The sequence below is a fragment of the Microcaecilia unicolor genome, chromosome 3 (assembly GCF_901765095.1).
Source record: "Microcaecilia unicolor chromosome 3, aMicUni1.1, whole genome shotgun sequence".
Lineage (NCBI taxonomy): Eukaryota > Metazoa > Chordata > Amphibia > Gymnophiona > Siphonopidae > Microcaecilia > Microcaecilia unicolor.
In genome coordinates, this window is record NC_044033.1 from 175,077,332 (window position 1) to 175,099,745 (window position 22,414).

At 43.7% G+C, this 22,414-nt stretch overlaps 1 protein-coding gene across 2 annotated transcripts in view; it reads right to left on the minus strand.

Annotated features, from left to right (window-relative positions):
* Positions 1-598, minus strand: part of PIP4K2C (phosphatidylinositol-5-phosphate 4-kinase type 2 gamma) — a 63,085-nt gene extending 62,487 nt beyond the window's left edge. Inside the window, exon 1 of one of the 2 annotated variants that reach the window (XM_030196611.1) lies at positions 483-598. Coding sequence is in view for 1 of the 2 variants with exons in the window: in XM_030196610.1 (XP_030052470.1) it covers positions 239-430 (192 nt within the window). In the remaining variant the exon portion in view is untranslated. The other variant, XM_030196610.1, reaches the window with a different exon arrangement.
* Between the last annotated feature and the right edge of the window lie 21,816 nt (positions 599-22,414).

The window sequence follows — 22,414 nt, forward strand, 5'->3', positions numbered from 1 at the left end:
AACATAAGGTCAGAAACACACATCTCCTTCCTCTCAATAACAGATTTCAGAGCAGTACGGGAGCAATGCAGCCTCCAGGGAAAAGACAGGCCAGGTTACAGGTAACTAGGGTCTGGCCATGTGAGATTTAGAAATCCGCAGCCCTAACTCGCTCTTGCAACCCCCCACCGTCCTCAGACTAATAACCACCATCACCACCCTTCTCCCATTCCCTTATAGCAACGGAATTCCTTCTCACCGAGTGGTTGACTCCCCACATGAGGACACTGAGAAGCGGGTCGCTAGCGCGAAACACTTTCACCTTCTGGTGCACGAAGTGTTTCTTCTTGTTTTTAGTCTTGGTTTTGGAGGAGGAGGCGGCAGCAGCGGATGTGCCGGAGAAAGAAGCACCCGGCACCCCAGAGACCGCAGCAGCAGCGGAGGTCGCCATAACCCGAGGAAACAGCCACCGCCGCGTTCACTCTTTGCCCTGCCCTCCTCACCTGTGCGCCTCGTCACGTGACCAGGAACTGCTTCCACCCAAGAAAACGACTGAAAACAGTCACTGACAGCAAAGCGAGCCAGCCAAATCGCACAACCATCATTTCCATGCCCAGCCCCACCCTCTGCACCACCACGTGCGACGCAACGTGACGCATGCATGCGTGGCGTGCCAGACCGCGAAGCCTACCTGTGGGTAGGCACGTCACATGACGGAGGAAGTAGTAGTGGTTTGGGACTGGGAGTGGCTCAGGTGTGTCTCTTCCTTCTAGTCGGCATGGCAACGTATCCCATTCCCTACCTCTCATATATAGTATAGAAACGAGTGAGTCTAGGAGCGAGGCATTACAAGATAGTTAAGAATCTGACCCGTTGTACATTCTCCCGGTCTCCGCTCCCTAATTTTTAAAAAATAATAAAAATGCATAGCTTCCACTTTCCAAGCAAGATCCTGTGGAAACAGATGAGACATTATACTACTCATTTTATTCCATAGAATGCCGGCACTATAATCTGAGGTAGCAGTTCTATAATAGGCGCCATTTGTACACTCAAAATCGACACCTGGCTGCCCAAAAGCTCAGTGGTATTGTATAATGGCAAACACAAGCATGTGCATATGCAAGCATATTACATGCACCTAATAATAGGAGCCAACTTTTCAAAATTAATGGGGGTGCTAAGCCCAATGGAAATAACCCTTCCCTGGACAGATACAAGGAATTTTCTCAATATTGGGGGTCCCACAGCACCCACAGAGTCAGCTCTCACATGCACTCTCTCAAACATACACACTCCGAGGAAAACCTTGCTAGCGCCCGTTTCATTTGTGTCAGAAACGGGCCTTTTTTACTAGTCCTATATAATAAAACGCACCTCCAACATTCTGAAGCTGACTGCATGGCTGAGGCATTCCTGCTCTCTGTATCCATCTCCTAAATTGACATCACGTACTTCCGGGTTCGTCACAAGCAGAAGTGACCAACCACACGAGGTTTCTCGGCTTCAGAATGTTGGAGGTGCATTCTATTAAATAGGATTGGTCAGTTACTTGAAGCACAGCCAGAGCTCAGCATCCTGCACAGTAACGCTCAGACACCAGAGAGAGAGAGAGAAGGGGGGGCCTGACACCAGAGAGTGGGAGGGGGGGAGGTATCTCTATCACACACACACTCTCTCACTCTCACATTGTCTTTCTCTCTCTCACTCTCACACACTCTATGTCTCACACTGTATCACATTCACTCTATGTGTCACACAGTCACTTACACACTCTCTTGGTCTCATATACTCAGTCTCACAGAGAGTCTGTGTCTCACACACACTCTCTCGCACACACTGTATCTGTGTGAAACACACACTCTCTCTCTCTCACACTGCGTCTCACATACGCACTTGCACACACTCATTCTCACACACACACCCTCTCTCACAGACACACTCGCACCCAGACTCACTCTCACACAAACACACTCGCACATTTACTCTCTCACACACAGTCACTCTCACATACACTCTCTCAAACATACACACTCCGAGGAAAACCTTGCTAGCGCCCGTTTCATTTGTGTCAGAAACGGGCCTTTTTTACTAGTATGCTATAAACGTCTTGTACAGGGATGGCGTATACAAGAGGCAAGAGACAATCACATGCACACTGTCTACAAACAGCAGCTAAATGACAAAGTAATGGATTGTTGTTTCTTGGTATGTGGTCAGCCCTCACTCAGCTTCTAACTGGCAATCTCTCTGGCCTCACCTAATCCTCAAAAGCCCCATTAAAATCTCTTGTTTGTCCTGTTTGTCTGTCCTAATTAGATTGTAAGCTCTGTCAAGCAGGGACTGTCTCTTCATGTTCAAGTGTACAGCGCTGCGTACGTCTAGTAGCGCTTTAGAAATTATAAGTAGTAGTAGTAATAGTAATTTTGTCCCTTTCTTCCAAAGACTCTTAAGCCCTTTAAAAACCAGCTGAGTGTGCACATGTGTAGCCCTGTACACATGGGTACCATATGTAACTGGTGGTGAGTACAAATGTAAGTGGAAGTGGGTTGTTGCTCCACTGGGTACTGGCTCACAGGACAGAGACCAAAAAACAAAACATAACATAGTAATATAGTAGATGACGGCAGATAAAGACCTGTTCTTTCCATCCAATCTGCCCAACAAGATAAACTCATTACATATGGTATGAGATGGTACTTCATATGTATACCTGACCTTGATTTGTCCTGTAGAAGTCTGCATGGCACAGTCCTTGTTCTAAGTTTCTGAAGTTGTTGAAGCCTCTGAAAAACTCTACTGCAGCCCATCTAAATCTATTCAGCCACAATCAGAGCACAACCGTAGAAGTCTTGCCCAGTACTGGCTTTGCTTCCCAATTAGTAGTGTTGCTACCTAATCTGTGCATTTCAGTCCTGCCAGATGCTCTGAAGCTGTATGTACAACTTGAGCCATAAAGGTTGTTACCCAAATTCTTGAGGAACCTATACAGAAACATAGAAAAATGAAGACAGATAAAGACCATGTGGCCTATCCAGTCTACCCATCCATGTCATCTACTCTCCCTATCATACCATTAGAGATCCAATGTACTTGTCCCAAGCTTCTTGAATTCAGATACTGTTTTCATCTCCACTACCTCCACTGGGAGGCCACTCCATGGATTCCCCACTCTTACTGTGAAGAAATATTTCCTCAGGTTACTTCTGAGTCTACCCCCTTTCACTGTCATCCTATGCCCCCTTGTTCCAGAGCTTCCTTTCAATTGAAAGAGACTCACCTCCTATGCATTTATGCCACATAGCTAATTAAATATCTCTATCATATCTCCCCTCTACCTCCTCTCTTCCACTGACCATTTTAATAGCCACCCTTTGGACTCACTCCATCCTGTTTATATCTTTTTGAAGGTGCAGTCTCCAGCAGTATATACAATATTCTAAATGAGGTCTCACCAGAGTTTTATATAGTGGCATCATCACCTCCTTTTTCCTACTGGCCATTCCTCTCCCCATGCACCCAAGCATCCTTTTAGCTTTTGCTGTCGCATTTTCTACCTGTTTGCCCATCTTAAGATATTTGCATACAAACAGACCTAGGGGTGGACTGACCATTTGGGCAACCAGGCAGGGCCCAGAGGCTTTGCCCGGATGCCCGCCGCATACTACAGCCCTTCCTGGTCCTACCTTTAAAGATGCGCCACTGGTGATCTAGTGGCCTCTGCGGTGGGGGGGGGGGGGGACATGTTCTTTCCTGCCCATTGTGCTGCTGCTATTCCCCTGCCCAGCACCACTGTACTTTAAAAATAGTGGCCAAGACTCCAAGTCTCACGAAACTGTCAAGACCACATGGGAAGTCTCAGTCGCCATTTTGAAAACTCGGCACCAGCAGGCAGGGGAATAGCAGCAGCGCAGGGGCAGGAAAGAACATGCCCCTCACCACCCTCAGAGACCACTAGACCAACAGGGCCTTTCAAGTAGGACTGGGGCAGCGGGGGCGTCAGCTGCAGCAGTAGGGGGGGCAGCAACACAGCAGTAGGGGGTGTGTCAGGCAGTGGCCGAGCAGGGGGCCCAGACCACTCTCAGTCCGCCCCTGATCACACCCAAGTCCAGCTCATCTTTCATGTACAAAAGTTCTTCACCCCCCCCCCCCCCCCATACTTTACCGTTCCCTTGGGTTTTTGGAGCCAACATGCATGACACTGTATTTTTTAGTATTAAATCTTAGCTGCCAAGTTCAGGACCATTCTTCAAGCTCTGCTATGTCCTTCCTCATGTTATCCACACCATCAGGGGTGTCTAACCTGTTGCAGATTTTGGTGTCATCCACAAAGAAATAAACCTCACCAGATAGCCCTTCAGCAATATCGCTTACAAAAATATTTAAAAGAATCGGTCCAAGAAGTGAACCTTTCTCTTTTCCTCAGAGTGAGTTCCATTTACTACCCTCTGCCGCCTTCCACTCAACCAGAGCCTAACCCAGGGCTAGATGCACTAACCCCACGTAAAGAGCCCTTTAGTGATCCCTTAGCGAATCGGTAAGGAAAGGGCATGCATGAAAGAAATCGCATGCAAACGAGCTGCTCACTGTTAGCTCATTTGCACGTATTTTCCTTCCTAAGGAGGGGAAGCCAGTTGGCCAGCTGAGCATGTGCAGAGCAGCCAATCGTTATGCTGGCTGCTCTGCACATGCCAAAGACGTCCTTCACAAAAAAAAGGACGTCCCTGACGAGCATCTGGACGTTTTCCTTCAGCTTTTGTGATGGGCGTCCTTCTCGGACGTGTTTTTCTTACGTGCCTGAAATGACCAAGGTTCTCTCAACATTCTCCATCTCCTCCAAGGTTGTTTTCAGCTTGCGCCCCCCCCCCCCCCCCCCGCCCCAGGATCGGGACGTGCGAGGACGTCCAAATCAAAACTATTTGGACATCCCTCCCTCCAGGTCTCTCTCAGCCAATCACAGCGCGTTTAGCTGTCACCGGTGACAGCTAAATGTGCTATGATTGGCTGAGAGAGACCTGGAGGGAGGGATGTCCAAAACAAAATTATGCCTAAAGGAGAATTATAGCAGTTGGAAGCAAAAGAGCAAGAATACAGATATTGAAAGGGCAGGAGGATCCGTAACTATCGGGTTAACAAAGTAACTAGGATTTTCTCCTAGATTTTCAAAAACTATTGGGACGTCCCTCCCTCCAGGTCTCTCTCAGCCAATTACAGCGTGTTTAGCTGTCACTGGTATCAGCTAAACGCGCTGTGATTGGCTGAGAGAGACCTGGAGGGACGTCCAGATAGTTTTGATTTGGACGTCCTCGCACATCCCGAAGCTGAAAACAACCTTGGAGGGGTCAAGGACACTGCTGAGAGAACCTCCATGGCTGTGGTCATTTCAGGCACATAAGAAAAAACACGTCCAAGAAGGACGCCCATCACAAAAGCTGAAGGAAAATGTCCAGGTGCTCATCAGGGATGTCCTTTTTTATTTTTGAGTGAAGGACGCCCATGTTAGGCAGAAGGACATCCCTGATGAGCACTTGGATGTTTTATTTCCTTCCGATTCCCTCACAGCAGCCCCAACGAGAGGTGCAGACCTCCCGTTAGGTTTTCCATGGTAAGGAGATCGGAAAACGGTAGTGCATCGCATCACATACACATTACAATACTAATTTGCTCATTTGCATTCCGTTTTCGTTAGCTGCTACCGTGACAGGAAAATGGCTCGGAGAACCCTTTTGTGCATGTCCCGGTTTACTACTTGTGCGTTAAACTGGCTAGAACCAGTTTAAAAACCACGTTGTTGGCTCGTTAAGTTTAGTGCATCTACCCCCCCAGTCAGTCACTTTAGGGCCCAGACCAAGGGCACTCGGGATCTGTTACTAAAGTTTAGCTTGAGTTATCTGCATCAGGGCCCATAGAAATAAAATGGGCCCGGCTGCAGATAATTTGAGCTAAGCTTTAGTAAAAGACCCCCCTCAGTTTATTTATTAGTCATCTATACGGAACCATGTCAGAGTCTTTGCTAAAATCCAAATGCACCACATCTAGCAAAACCCGTGGCTGGGCAATGTTTAAGACAAGAGGGAAATGTAAAGTCAGCTGCGAGGAGGAAAGGCTAACATATTTAGCAGTGAATATTAGACTGGCGGGGGAAGTGACAGATGAATAGATAAGCATATACGTGCTTCTTATAAAATTTCATTAAGTTTATGGGCACAGTGGTGATGTTGGCCGCAAGCGAACCTTCTGTGGAGTAGCTCCCACACTCTGGAATGCACTGCCTGAAAAGCTCTGCTTAACACACGACTATCTGTACTTCAGGAAGCAGGTGAAAGCTTGGCTGTTCAACTAGGCCTTTAATGGAAGAAGTAACTAACTTGTTAGTCTCACTTACACACACAAGGAGTGACACGGGCTGCACATACTGCAGCAGGACATGATTATCCACTCCTACCCTAGCTGAGATAATATTTAACCATTTCTCTGACCTCGTGTGCAACTTTCTTTAAATCAGTCACCTTACTTTCTAACTCTTCTTACCAGTGGCATAGCTTGGTGGGGCTACGGGGGCCTGCCCCCCAAATTTGCTCTGGGCCCCTGGTTGAATGCGTCCAGCACTGGTCTGCGGCGCCGCTGCATTGCCTGCCCTGCTGTCTTCTCCTCACGTTGGGCACACTCCTTTTAGTGAAATTGAACATGCTCAGTTTCACTAAAAGGAGCGTGTCGGATGTGAGGGGAAGAGAGAGCGGGGCAGGCAATGCAGCGGCGCCGAAGATCAGCGATGGACAAAGTCTTCAGCTGGTGGGGGTTGGGGACACCCGCCAGCCAAGGTATTTGCGGTGATGGTGCTTCAGCTGGCGGGGGTTAGAGACCCCCACCAGCCAAGATATACAGCAGCAGCAGTGGGTGGCGAGGCAGCGGGAGGGGGGCAGTGGTGGAGGGGAGGTGGCGGCAGGGCGACGACCAAAATGTGGCCCCCGCCACCTTGGGCTCCGGCCCCCTCCCACCTTGAGATCTAGCTACACCCCTGCTTCTTACTCTCTTACCTATCTGCCCCCCACCCCTGTTTACTAAAGCTTAGCTCACCTTATCTGCAGCAGGGCCCATTTTATTCCTATGAGCCGTGTTGCAGATAACTCGAGCTAAGCTTTAGTAAACAACCCCCTGTATGTTCCATCTTTGCTTTACCATTCACTATCAGTTAAAATGTTCTATTATGTATTGTGTTGACATTGCAAGTAGTATACTATACCATACTTTGTATTGCTATTTGAATATTTTTACTGCTGTAATTGCCCATTGCTCATGTTTGATCTATTCTTACTATATACCGCCTTGAGTGAATTCCTTCAAAAAGGTGGTAAATAAATACCAATAAATAAATATTACAGCACACTACAGTATTAGCACCAATATTTATTTTATTTATTTATTTATGCATGTTTGTATCCCACAATTATCCAAAGACAAGTTTTGGTTCAAAGTGGCTTACAATTTACATTTTTTAAGAGATAGGTCTTCATTTCTTTCCCGAAATGAAGGAGGTTTGAGATGCTTCTTATGACTTTTTATTGTTTTGGTGTATGGTAAAGCCTGATGAAAGAGAAAAAAATATATGGACACCTTTTATATGCCTCCTTTTGGCGGCTAAGCTTTGGGTGATAAGTTTATCTGAGGGCTTATCTCATATCACTTTATTTCTCATTCTGAATATGAATTCTCTATACTTGACTGCGTAATCTACTCTGTCACTTATGAGCTTTAATGCAATACCACTTTGTATTTCTCATTCCGGAAATGGCGATCGCCATTACCGAATAATGTAAGCCACATTGAGCCTGCAAATAGGTGGGAAAATGTGGGATACAAATGCAACAAATAATAATAATTATAGTATTTTAAGATCATATAGTAATTGAGAGGAAAGATATTTCAAAAATTGGTTTTGTGGGCTATTACACTGGTCTTTGCTATCACAGGACAGAGAGGCAATACAGGAGGAGGAGAGCCCATATGCAGAGGATATACAGGTTCAGAACACAATTAATGGACATGACAGAGGACCTATGCTTGCATAAGTTCAGATTTGATAAAAAGACGATAGATCTCCTGTGTAGCCAGCTGGAGGAAGACCTAGAGCCCACAACATAGAAAGGAAAAGCCTGCTGGTGCATCTGAAGGAAACCACTGCCCTGACAACATCTTTCTCAGTCCTTTGACAACAGTTATTCAAGACCTTGGTATTACTGCTTTTTATTGTGCAGATAATATCATTCTAGTCTACTATACTGACTCCTGATCCTGCTCAATTAAACTTGGCTTTGGATAAAATTTCCTCTTGGCTGTCCGAAAATGACTTGATATTTAACCCTGAGAAAACTGTTGCAGCATGGATATTCTAGTTCACCATCTTTATCTCCCACATTTCACGATTCTTGAATTATTATGGTCCATCAATTTTAATACCTAGGGGTTTTTTTTGATCAAGAACTCAGTTCTGAGCCTTAGGTCTCAGTTCTGGAGAAGTCCTGCTGTTCCTTTCTATGACAATTCTGGATAGACCATCTTTTTGTTGATGAAACATTCCAAATGACTCTTCTCTATGCCCTACTTAACATTAACAATTTAATTTATATGCCGCTCATACCTTCTAGTTCAAAGCGGATCACAAGAGAAACTGGACATATCTACATACAATAAACTCACATTCTCAAAGAAGTCTACTAATCTAGACTAATTACTAGATTGTAAGACAAATTTCTGAAATAAGTAAATTTTTATAATTTTTAAAAACTGAAAGTAACCTTTTGCGGAAAGCAAAAGAATCTGAACATCTTTATCAAGACAGGCTGCTTGTAATGAAAATAAAGTATCTAACAATCTAACCCCCTCTCTTTACTAAGCCACACTAGCAGCTGCAATATGCTAATGCTGACACCGCCCATTCATTTTGAATGGGCTGTGTCAGCTTTGCTGTGTGGCAGCTGCTAGCACAGCTTAGTAAAAAGGGGGGTAAATCTTTTTATATTTTTAAGAAAAAGGAAAAGTAAATAAAGCTATTGATCTTCTAGTTCTAATGTTTTGAGTAACGACAAAATGATCTACCAGATACAATGGAGCTAGTCCATAGATAACTTTGTAAATAAGGCAATAAAATTTAAATAGAACTCTTGCATAAACCGGTAACCAATAACTCCTTACAGAAAAATTGAGATACATCAGATTTTTTTAAAGAATAAATCAAAGTATCATATTCTGAATGGTCTGTAAACGCTTCAATAATTGTTTTGAGACACCCAAGTAAACAATATTACAATAATCCAACATACTCAGGGTCAAGGACTGCACTGTTAAACAGAAATGATCTTGGTCAAATTATTTTTGTACCCGTCTGCGATTACGCATGGTAAAAAAAAATGCTTTCTGTGTTACTATATTAATATGAGAGTCAAAGGATAATAAAATACCGAAAACGTTTATGGATAAAGAAAACTGAAATAACATCTGATTGATTCTAACACTATTTTATTTTTCCAACACTGAATGGCTAATCAATAAAAATTTGATTTTATCTGCATGTAACTTGTTTATGCATTTTTATCCAAGAATCTAAGTATCAATAACATTATGTGTCAGGGTTGAGTTGGGGGTGGGACTTGGGCATTCCCAAAACTTGGATGTTTTTCTGCCATAATGGAACAAAGCAAAAATATCCAGGGCTAAAAGTTAGACATTTTGGTCTAGACCTGTTTCAATCACAACTAAGACACAAAAGGGTGCCCTAAATGACCAGGTTACCACTGGAGAGATTAAGGCATGACTCCCCCTTACTTCCCCAGTGGTCACTGACTCCCTCCCACCCATCAAAGATGTGAAAGAAACAATATATACCAGCCTCTATAACAGCATCAGATGTTATGGCCAGTCCTATTACAGCAGCAAACAGGCCCCTAGAGTAGCCTAGTGGTCAGTGGAGTGCACTCTAGAGAGGGGAACCTAGGCCCATAATTCACTCTAACTGTTACACTTGGTGCTGGAAACTGTAAGCCCTCCACAACCCACCAAAAACCGACTGTACCCACATATGGGTGACACCTTCAGCCATGAGGGCTATTGTAGTGGTGTACAGTTGGGTACAGTCGATTTGTGGTGGGGTTTGGAGGGCTCCTCATGCAATATAAGGATAATAGTGAGATGTGTAACTGGGACCTATTTTGCTCCCTCCTCAATTTCCTGGGATAGATAATCAGTGGAAGGCTGCATAGGCTAAACCTTCGGGGGTGCTTCTCCCTGGATTCACCCTTTTACGCTTTAGATCTTACCTGTTCTATTATCACAGGAAGAGATACACTCTCAACCAATTTGTAAAAAAAATTCTTAACAAAAAAACAAACTTTTATTTTAGACACCAATCAAATAAAACCAATTATATTGCAGTTTCATAAAAAATATATTCTGTTAAAAGCAATTGGGTCTCTTTCCTCCTGTGAGGGGAACTAAAGCAAAAGCTAAAGCAGGATGCTGACCAGTTCTACTAAAGTTCCTGCCTTCTCTTTCTTCAACCCTGTTTTTATACCTTTCTTCCTTTCACTTCTAACTGCATACATGCAAAGCTCGGCATCTGCTGACTCCCTCCCCACCTTCCTAGTTTCTGATGAAACTGCTATTAATTTGTTCTATACCCTGCCCTCCTTTTAAAATACTCTTCAGTTTCATCCCTTCAGAAATGCTCTCTTATCACTGGTTTTGCATTCCACTCTTATCTCTAAGCTGCACTTATTCTATCCTAGAGTCTGTCACGTCTGTCTTCACCCTTCTGATATTTTGCTGATTTCTTGGCTTGTTATCAGTTTCCACTGACAGACTGCCATTGTTGTTACACAATCTCCTAATGAAACAGTGCTGGCCAGGCTCTGCTTCAGTCAGGGGTTAAAGAGTACACAGACTCCTTTTTCATGACAAGCAGCCATTATATGCACAGAGGTTTCCACAGACCTTTTATGTGAAGTCCACTGCAGCACCTCTAGGGTGCCCCACTACTCTGCTGGGATGACCATATGGCCAGTCTACTAAGAATGCTGCCCCCCCCCCCCCCCCCCCCCCATTGTGTCCCAATGACTTGTTTTTGTGTTTTTCCCTTGGACTTTTTTTTTTTTTTTTCAAAAATGGTCACAAAAGAAAAATGCATTGAACACAAAACATCTAGAAAATGGCAATTTTCAAAACAAAAAGATAGACTTTTTCAGGTTTGAAAAAGGCTATGTTCCCAACTTGATTTTTGGATGTTTTCAGCAAAACATCCAAAATAGGATTTAGACATCATATCAAAGATGTCCCTTCACATATGCAAGCAGAGAGAGCCTACTTAACTGTGAAAAGAGAAGGAAAGATCCAGGGATAGTCTGTATCTTATGGTTTTCCAATTTAGTCCATAACATCCAAAAACTCATTAGAAAGAATTAGCATATATTAGAAAATCATGACTGTTTTACAGAAAGTAAGATACTGTAGCATATTCCAGAGAAAAGAATCTTCGAGACCGTTTGGTCTCATCTGTGCTGCCAGAACATCAGACTTTGTTGGGACATTTCTGTTGTGGAAAGTGCTCTGTTTGCTGTGTTTCTATGAACACTTAAGTAAAAATTATGATGACATTATTCTAATTGTGACACCGCAACTCAATGCCCCTTGTTATATACAGGAAAAACTAAGAGGAAAATTGCCACTGCTCCTTTGGTGTAACATTAAAATGAATATAATCATTTATTTGAAGAGTTGAAATTTTGTGTTATCAAAGTAACAAAAAGCACCTGGAGGAAAAGAGATGTTGATGACATGCTCTTGAAAGACGAACAAAGATGTATCTATGAATTAAACACAGTAGTACCAGAAAGCTTGAATAGTGAGCTTGACTTAAGGGTCTTCCTGTGTCAGGTTCTCAGCGGGGCTGGGCTCTGGAGCAAACGTGAGCCCTTGGGCTGCTGACGAGGAGCGACAGTAGCAGGCAAAACCCACCAACCAACGCTGGGCAAGCACACCGACACCGGCAGGGACTGCAGGCACTGCCCAGCGAGCCGGAACACATGGACTGGAACACTGGACTGGAATTCCCCAGACTGGAGGACACAGGACTAGAACCCCCCCCCCCCCCCCCCCGGCCTGGAACACTGGACTGGAATCCCCCGACTGGCGGACACAGGACTGGAACACCGGACTGGAGCACACCAGACTGGTCCACACAGCTTCACCTGCACTTAGCTACTAAGCCCCCCAGGAGTTGAGCTCCTGGGTTCAAGTAGCCAGCAGGACTTACTGGATATCGGATGACACAGGGACCAGGACTGGAAACAGAAATGCTCCTAAACCTAAACTGATCTACGTGCTCCCAAGCCCTAAACCAGCAGGAGTGTTCCTAACAGTAAACTGACAAAAGGACTTCCTAAGCCCTATACTAAACAGGAGCTCCTAAGCCCTGCTCAAGAAAGGGACTTCCTAAGCCCTAAACTAACAGAGCAGGGAACTAAACACAAAGCTAACACAGGTGCTACTAAGCACCAAGCTACAAGCAGAGCTCTACACTAACAAGCTAAACACAAAACTAACAAGCTACCTAAGCACTGCTCTAGCAAGCTAGATACAAAACTAACAAGGTGCTTCCTAAGCACTACTCTGGCAAGCAACCAGAAGAGCTCCTAGCACTAAAAGGGAAGACAGGGGAGCCACAAGGAAAAAGCAGGGAAGCTAACACATAAGCCAAAAGTGATTCTAAATCACCAAACACCAACAGCAAAGACTGCAATGCTCCCAATAGCACAAACACCAGAAGTACTTCTAACAGCAAACTCTGCAGTGTTCCTAACAACACCAAACCCTGAAGTACTTCTATCAACAACAGAGCTTCCAAAGCCCTACACACAGCAATGCTTCCAAAACCAAGAGGGAAAAGCAGGAAAGCTAAACACACAGTCACCAGTGCACACTGCACTAACACTAACCTGGCCCTTAGCAAAAGCAAGCAGGGAAACTAGACACAAAGTCAGAAGTGCACACTGCACCAACCTACCTAAAGCAAACACCACTGTTGCAAAGGCTCTGAAGGAAACAACACCACTTCCTTATCAAGGCCCTCCCTGATGATGTCACACTCCCTAGACCCAGGCAACAGCACACTGACCCAGAGAGCACACTGAAACCCATAGAGGCCCAACCCATACCAATGCAACACCGTGAAGCACTTGAAGCCAGTACACCCAAAGAGAGTTAGAGCTAACTTCGTCCACACACACAGCTGTAGTAAAGTGAAACAATTAGCCCCATGCTGCTGGAAGCTGCCAGCACAGAGAGACAGAGCCAGCTCAGAAAGGACAGAGAAAAGAAACAGAAGCCAGGTAAGAAGCTGACCCCCAGGAAAGAGGTAAGTTTGAGAGGGGTTCAGACCCCAATCATAACAGTTCGTGTTCATCTGACTGCGTTTCTGGTTGGTAGATCTATGAGGTCGGCCATATATCCCGGGGCTTCACCATAGATAATTTTATGGACCAGGGTGCAGATTTTGAAAGCTATGCGTTCTTTGATTGGAAGCCAGTGCAGTTTTCTCGGAGGGGTTTGGCGCTTTCGAATCACGTTTTTACAAATATTAGTCTGGCTGCTGTGTTTTGAGCAGTCTGAAGTTTCTTTATGAGTTGCTCTTTACATCCCGCATAGATTCCATTGCAGTAGTCAGCATGGCTGAGTACCATTGATTGTATTAGGTTGTGAAAAGTTTCCCTCGGGAAGAACGGTTTCACGCGTTTGAGTTTCCACATAGAGTGGAACATTTTCTTGGTTGTAGAGTTCACTTGGCTCTCGAGTGTGAGGTTACCGTCAATTGTGACCCCGAGGATTTTCAGGCTATCTGAGATAGTGAGGGTGTAATCTGAGGTGTTTAAATTTGTAGGTTTGTTTGTGTTGTGTTGGGATGATAGGATGAGGCAATGTGTTTTTTTCTTTGTTGAGTTTTAATTGGAATGCATTTGCCCATGAGTTCATAGTATTCAAGCTGAGCGTGATTTTGTTGGTGATTTCTGTCAGGTCGTGTTTGAAAGGAATGTATATTGTAACGTTGTCTGCATAGATGAATGGGTTGAAGCCTTGGATGGCTAAGGACTTTGCTAGTGGGGTCATTATGATGTTGAAAAGGATCGGTGATAGTGGTGATCCTTGCGGTACTCTGCAGTCTGCTTTCCACGGAGATGATATGTTTGAGTTTGATTTCACTTGGTATGTTCTGGTTGTTAGGAAACCTTTGATCCAGCTACATATATTTCCACCAATCCTGAAGTAGTCTAGGAGTCTTAAAAGTATATTATGGTTTACCATGTCGAATTGGAGGAGGAGTATGCTTTTGCCTGTTGCTATTTCCTGCTTGAATTTGTCTAGGAGAGTAGTTAGTACTGTTTCGGTGCTATGGAGGGGGCAAAATCCAAATTGTGATTCATGTAATATTGAGAAATTGTTTATGTAATCCGTAAGTTATTTGGTTACCATACTTTCCATCAGTTTGACTACTAGTGGGATAGATGCTACTGGGCGGTAGTTGGTGAGTTCATTTATATTTTTCTTGGTATCTTTTGGTATAGGGGTGAGTAGGATGTTACCATTTTCCTTAGGGAAGAAATCTTGTTGGAGCATGAAGTTTAGGTGGGATGTGAGGTCTGTTATGAAGCGGTCGGGGGTGGATTTTATTAGGTAGCTGGGGCAGGTGTCCAATTTGCAGTGAGTGGTGGAGAACCTGCAGATCGCATGCTGACCAACTGGACCAGAAGCAAATCATTCATGGGCAGATGATCAAAAGCCCCGTTTTGTTCCAAACAGCGCTCTAAAAATAGCGCTGGAACAGCGCAGGGGTTTACCACCCTATGATCAGAGATAATAGCATGCAAATTTAAGCACGCTATTATCTCTGATCATTGGGCAAAAGTGCAGAAGAATTGTGTCTGAGCATTCACTCAGGCACAATCCTCCCGCACTTGTTTGACAGGTCTAGGCTATCAAAAGCCCAGACCTGTCAAATACAGGAGCTGGAGGTCCATGGGACCACCAGACCCAAGTACCCCCACCCCAAGCCAAGCAAGTTTGGGGGGGCTGGAGATCCAGTGGTTCTCTACCCCCCCCCCCCCAGAATCCCTTTGAATAGAGCCCTGGTGGCCCAGTGGGCCACAAGTCAAACCCTCCCAGTCCCCCCGTCCCCCCAACACAGGTTCAGGGGGGCTGAAGATGCAGTGGGTCTCCAGCCCCCCATAGCATCCCCTCACATGCATCCCTGGTGGCCTGGGCCAGGAGTCAATCCCCCCCCCCCCCCCCGACCTGGTGGTGTAGCAGCCCTTCCCCACCCCCTACCTTCATTGGAGGAGGGAGGTGGCCTCCCTACTCTTCCATTGGCGCCACCTCAAAAATGGCTTCCTGGGATGAGCTGGTCAGGGCTTCACACCATATAAGGTAGTTTCTGCTTGTGAGGGGATGCCATGGTGGGTTAGAGGGGCTGCAGTGTTTCAAGCACTTGGGGGGCTCTGATCATGGGGCGGTAGTAAATGCAGGCACTAGTATGGCACTAACAGTCTCTAGCGCCTGCGTTTGCTTCTGATCATCGGCCCTTCAGAGCCAGAGGCCCATCTGTTCGAGATAGAATATACTGAGGCGCTGGACTGCATGTCAAGAGAGATATGTCTCAGTTCAATTTTCAGTTCTCTAACACCATTTTCTGGTTGATGGACACAACTATCCCACAGGTTCTGGAATAGTGGGAAGCTACGTAATGGAATGGCTTGTGCACCCAACTTTGCCACTATAGAATATGGTTAGCGCTCAATTTTTTTAGCACCTAACTTTTGATATTCTTTCTGGAAACTACCCTTATGTACCTCATGGATTTTGCATATAAGGTTTCTTTATTCCTTTACCAATTCTGTGTTCCACTAACACCACTGACAATCGAGCATATAGTAATGAATTTGTAGATGTAGTATGGGAAACTAAACATGTTTACTACTACATTGCTCCAACATCAGAGATTAATTTCTGCTGTTGTGGCTTCTACTTTTGTACAAAGATCCCTGATTTGTTACCACCTGCAAACAAGAACATGTGAAGTAAAACTGTAGAGACATTTCAGTTCATGTGGCTCCCTTGGATGTTCACATTTTCCCCTTCTACTCCACTGCCCTCACGTACTGTCAGCTAAACCAGCATGTAGTACAAAAAACAGAAGAAACCAGTCTTCGCAAGAAAATTAACAAGAAACAACACAGCGAAGATGACTAACAGAAACAAAAATAAAAATAAAAAAAGTCCTTTTCTCCCTGCTATCCTTTGGCTAATAAAGTTTATTTTTTAATTTTTACAACCAAAGTGTCATCTTTTTTATGCAATTTTTATTACTTTTTAATGTATTTATATTTTTAAATACAAATTTGATGATTTTTTATTTTTATTTTTGTTTCTGTTAGTCATCTTCGCTGTGTTGTTACTTGCTAAACCAGCATGCCAGTTATGTGAGGATAATTCAGCAGTGGAGAACTCACAGGGCAGTGGTTTGTAAAATAACATTGTAAATCTTCTAAAACAGCAATACCCAGGAGTATCTCGGAGGTTACTCTGTTTGTGTCCTCTTCAAAATTAAGTTTATTTTTACAGTCCTCTTATTCACAGCTTATGTTATTTGCACAGCCTTTTCCCAGCTCCCTTCCTCTGACTCACCTCTGGATCATTTCTTTTATAAAGGTCTCTGCAGTCCAGGGCTCCTTTCTGTCCCATCAATCCACTGACTGTCTGTCTGCCCCTCCATTTTGTCCAACTGATGCTGTCTGCTCATGGCTAGAGCCTCTCAAATAATCTGTGATGCCCTTTGGGCTGTATGCCCATCTAAATTAGATTTCTTGTCACTTCAGAAAACATGTCAATGAAAGCAGAGCTTATTTTGAGGTCACGCATCATCACCAAGTTGACATTTTGATAGGTCAGTGCTTTGTGATACACTCAGTATTGGGAGTGATTCTGTAACTGGACACCTCTTCCCTTAGGATGTGTGGTACTAGTAGCCTTTCTATAACAGCATCTATTCTGAACACCCAGATTCTGTTACAGAATATTAGCGTAACCTGGTATCGATACAGCTTACATTTACACACACGTAGTTATACCAGCCATGGATCTGGTGTAACTGTGGCTGTGTAAATGCGGCAAGGATGCTAAGTGTTCTTTATGTTGTATGCCAGTGGTTCCCAAACCTGGTCCTGGAGACAACCCCAGCCAGTTGGGTTTTCAGGATATCCACAATGAATAGTTATGAGACAGATTTGCAGTGGAGGCAGTGCATGCAAATCTCACTCAAGAATATTCATTGTGGGCTGGGGTGCTTCCAGGACCAGGTTTGGGAACCACTGTTATATGCAATCCTGTAAACAGCTCTGAAAAGTAATCAAAGGGTAGTATATCAAGTACTATTAACCTCAAAACTTCCAGTATTCTGTAAGTTACATGCAAAAGTGGGAGCTCCGCCCATGTCCCACCCATTATCTGCCTATGTATATGCCTCTTGCATTTAGGTACTGTGCCACTCACTTATGTGTGTGTAAGTGCTAGTACATGCAAGGGGCATGTATATGCGGGCCCCTAGATGATAAAATTGCCATTAATGGAGGAAATTCTATATATGGCGCCGAACGATAGGTGCTACTTTTGTGCCCAATTTTTGGTGCAAAAAAGAGTTCTAACAGATACAATGCACCAAAACAGGGCAAAAAAATGGCAGATCACAGTTATGTGTCCATTTGTAGAATAGCGAGTAAGTGTTTCAGCACAGATCTGAAAGGGGTGTGTGGCCATGGGAGGGGCATGGGCGGGCTAGGGGCGTTCCCTTAGAATGTGTTATAGAATTCGGGGGATCTGCACCTAACTTGCACGCCAGGATTTACACCTGGTTTCAGTTGGTGTAATTCCTCACGCCCGTGGATTGCGGTGCTACACACTATTCTATAAAGGGCACTGATCCCAGAATGCCTGTTGTAGAATAACGTTCAATGTCGAATTTTGAGCTCCATTTATAGAATTTTCCCCCAATATGCATGGCAGGATTTCAAAGCACAGTCACAATATTCAACTCCTCCACCAAACATTTGTTTAAGTTGAATAAACAAAGACAGAGAACTCTTTCATGACTTTTTATTTAAATGTTTAATTTGAGTTGTAACTATTACAAAGTATGATTCAATTACATGCATCCCTTAATCAAGCCTTTAGATAGTGATTTTCATCAAAAGCCTTTTTAAAATTGAATTTATCTTCAGAATACTTTGTGAAAATTACTTTACATACGATATATATATATGTATAATGTGTGTGTATACAGTACACACGCTGTACCCTTATTTGGAACTATGATATTGGTACTCAGATGGGCTTTCTCACCCCTTATTTATTAGAATTTATAATATCATTAAAAAAATTAAAGCAACTGCAGGGTGATTTTAAGAGACATCTGAATTTATGACAAGATGCCATCTCCAACCAAATAAGGAAAGACAATACTTGATGAATCCAATCAAATAAACACAGCATGGAATGATGCCATGTCCAACCAAATAAGGAAATGTGGAATGACATTATGCCATTTCCAATCAGGATCCAATGAACCCTACCAACAGGGCCTGTCTGGAGTTCTGGGCAGGGCTCAGGGGGTTTGTAGTGTATACACCTCTAGTTCAAAGTTAAAATTAGTCAAAAAGAACAAAGAGAGCAGTTGGGGGTGGGGAGATAATATCTTCATTAGGCTAACAGGCACTTAAATATGCAGGCTTCCAGGACTACTACTTCCGGCAGTATCTCGAAAGCTTGTATCTTAACATATTCTTTGCGACACAGCCCTTTTGGGATTTTTTGGAAAACTAATTTAGTCTAATTAACAAACATACATTCTTTGAAGCGTTGCAGAGATATTTAGTAGATATGAAGTCACAATTTCAGAAGAAAGTCATGTATTTTGTTGTATAAAAATCATGCTAATAACAGGCTAGCATATTTATATGGCCTGCGAATACATGGATTTTCTGAACACGTGGCCTAGTGTAAAACCTTCATGCAGCCCACACATGCTGATTTCTGATTAGGGGGTCCTTTTACTAAGGCGTGCTGAAAAATGGGCTGCGCTAGCGTAGGCACGTGTTTTGGGTGCAAGCAGATCCATTTTTCAGCGTGCCTGCAAAAAATGCCTTTATTAAAACTTTTGCCGAAAATGGACATGCTCCAAAATTAAAATTGCCGCGCATCCATTTTGGGTCTGAGACCTTGCCGCCAGCCATTGACTTAGCGGTAAGGTCTCTCGCGTTAACCATGCAGTAATCGCCTACGTGCGTCAAGTTGGCGTTACCGCCCAATTTTCACCACACGCCAGAAAATAAAAAAAAAATTTCTTGTGCACATAGCGGATTTGCATCAAAAATGAAATTACCACATGAGCCACACGGTATCCAGGCGGTAACTGCGAATTGACGCACGTTGGGCGCACGTAGGCACCTAAGTGGCTTAGTAAAAGGGCACCCATGTGACCTACTGTTGAAAACAACTTGGATGCCCCTACTATAGTGCAAAGCCTGAGTAGCCATATTGGTCCTGGTGATGTATCATTCGAGACTTGGGTATATCATTCGACAATGGTACACCTAAGTCTCCAAAGCTTAGGTGTATCATTGTCGAATGAGTCTTATATCAGTACTATAATAAAATCCTGCAAAGCATCTATCTTACATGTCTTTTAATTAGCCTAATCAAAAGAATCATCTCGACCTAATTTGTGGTGGAACCCCCCCCCAGATGTAAATAGTTAAAAGGCTGATCAAAATCAAATGCTATAATAACAGAGAGGGGAAAACACCATTTAGATTGCTCCACAGAAAGTCTTAAATATAAATTATTGTAACAAATTACATCTTTGGATAATGAAAATTTTTAATTTATGTTCTGTTGAATTTTTTACCTTTTTTTTTTTTTTTTGCAGACATACCTGCTTACAAACATCCCAAAGACACTGTAAGGCATTTCAAAATACAAAAGGGTTTCTGTTTAATGCTATTATTATTATTTTAATATTCTGCTTATATGGTACGGCACTAAACCTAGGTTTTTAATAATCAACACTTCAGAAGTGTGATAAAGGTGAATACACATTAGATACCGGCACTCACAGCAAGACTCAAACGTGAGAAAACACGAGTCAATACAAATTTGAATACCTTCGCAAAGAGACAGGGAACAGAGAGCAGCAGCGGCAGCAGCTTTAAAGTTTGAAACAGACAGAGATAGACACAGCAGGGTACAGGCAACAGATATCAAAGTACACTCGTACAATGAGGATTATGCCAAGTGGCAGAGGCTACAAGCGGCTGGGCTGCAGCATGCTGACAGGAGGCCTCAGTCCTGACTGGAAACTAGAAAAGAAAAGAAAGGAGGAGAGAGGGGTAAAGAACTGAACAGGTGCAACAAAGACAAGTAGTTCCTGAACCGGGGTAGGGGGAAGGGAAAAGTAGGACCTACTATTGTTTCCCGAAAGAGCAATTATGAAGATACAGATCAGGACAGCGGAATATGATTAATTGTACACACAACTGCATCCTGCCTGTAGCCTAAAAAATTGGCCCATGTCAGTTTGACTGTGAAATCTTGTTTTCTCACAATCGGGCCTGGTATTTAGAACATAAGAACATAAGCGTTGCCATACTGGGACAGACTGAAGGTCTATCAAGCCCAGTATCCTGTTTCCAACAGTGGCCAATCTAGTTCACAAGTACCTGGCAAGATCCCAGAACACAGAACTTTTAGTACAAGAAGCTTCAGAACTTTTAGTACAAGAAGAGTGCTGGGCAGACTTCTACGGTCTGTGCCCTGAGAATGGCAAGGACAAATCAAACTCGGGTATACATATAAAGTATTGCATACTATGTAAAATGAGTTTATCTTGTTGGGCAAACTGGATGGACCGTACAGGTCCTTTATCTGCCATCATTTACTATGTTACTATGACGTTATGCTGCTTATCCTAGAATATGCAGTGGATTTTCCCAAGTCTATCTTAATAATAGCTTATGGACTTTTCTTTTAGGAAAGTATCCAAACCTTTTAAAAACCCTGCTAAGCTAACTGCTTTTACCACATTCTTTTTTAAAACTCTGCTAAGATAACTGCTTTTACCACATTCTCTGGCAACAAATTCCAGTGTTTAATTACTCATTGAGTGAAGAGATATTTTTTCCGGTTTGTTTCCAGTGGAAATGTCTGAGAACCTCTGCTCCGTGAATTTCCCTCTTTTCTTTATCTGGAGCCTCTTCCATAAAGGAAAGTAGGTGCTACCTTCCTTTATAGAATACTAGCGTAGCAGCATTAATATGTACATGTAACTCAGGTGCAACCATTTATACCAGCCGTAGAGCTAGTGTACATTCTCGTGCCTAGGTTGCAAAGAAATGCAGGTAAATTATAGTATTCTATAATTTATGTGTCTAACTGTGCAATCTGCCCACTGTCTGCCCAAACTTCACGCTGTGTACCCTCACCTTCAAACTACCTGCCTTGGCATGTAGGTGCCATTTAGTAGAGTAGCATGTAGCGGAAATAGTGATATTTATGTGCATATTCTGGTCATTTATGCATATTCTCTATGCCTCTTTATAGAATTTCCCCTTTTGTAATTGTGTTTATGAGCATCTTTGGAAGGCGGAAGTTGCATAGCCACAGGTGGGCCTGGGTGGGCCGGGGCCCATCCACTTAGGGCTCAGGCCCACCCAACAGCAGCACATATTTAGTGCTAGCTAGTGGGGATCCCAAGTTCGCTAGCTGAAGACCTCCCCCTGATGGTGCTGAAAACACTGTTCTCCACTTCAGCAGTCTAAGCTTCCTAAGCTGCTGATATTGGCCTCATCACATTGTGGGGAGGGGGGGGGAAGGAGAACACTTGGTGCCCACCCACTTCTTGACTAGGCCCACCCAAAAATCTGCTGTCTGGCTACGCCCCTGGAACAGGCCAGCTCTGTTTCCTTGTCTGATGCATGTCTCTAAGAAAGCAACAAGGCAAACGGTTTGCTAAATCCAATATTGTAATCAACAAAAAAAAGCCGACTGTTTAGAAGATACAGCTTTTATTCACTACTTTAGCTCTCATACAGACGCGCCCAACATGGTCATGCTTCACCAAAATGGCTACCTCAGGGGGCAAATGAACAGCAGGTGATGTAAAATCCAAACTGGTAAAAAAATATATCTCTGACCTGGGCTTTCACATAGTGATACAGTTTTTACAAGTTTGGATTTTACACCAGCTGGTGTTCATTCACCCTGAAGGCAGCCATTTTGGTGAAACATGCCTTGTCGGGCATGTTTGTATAAATCCGAGACCCAGTGCATTTTATGTAGCAAAAAA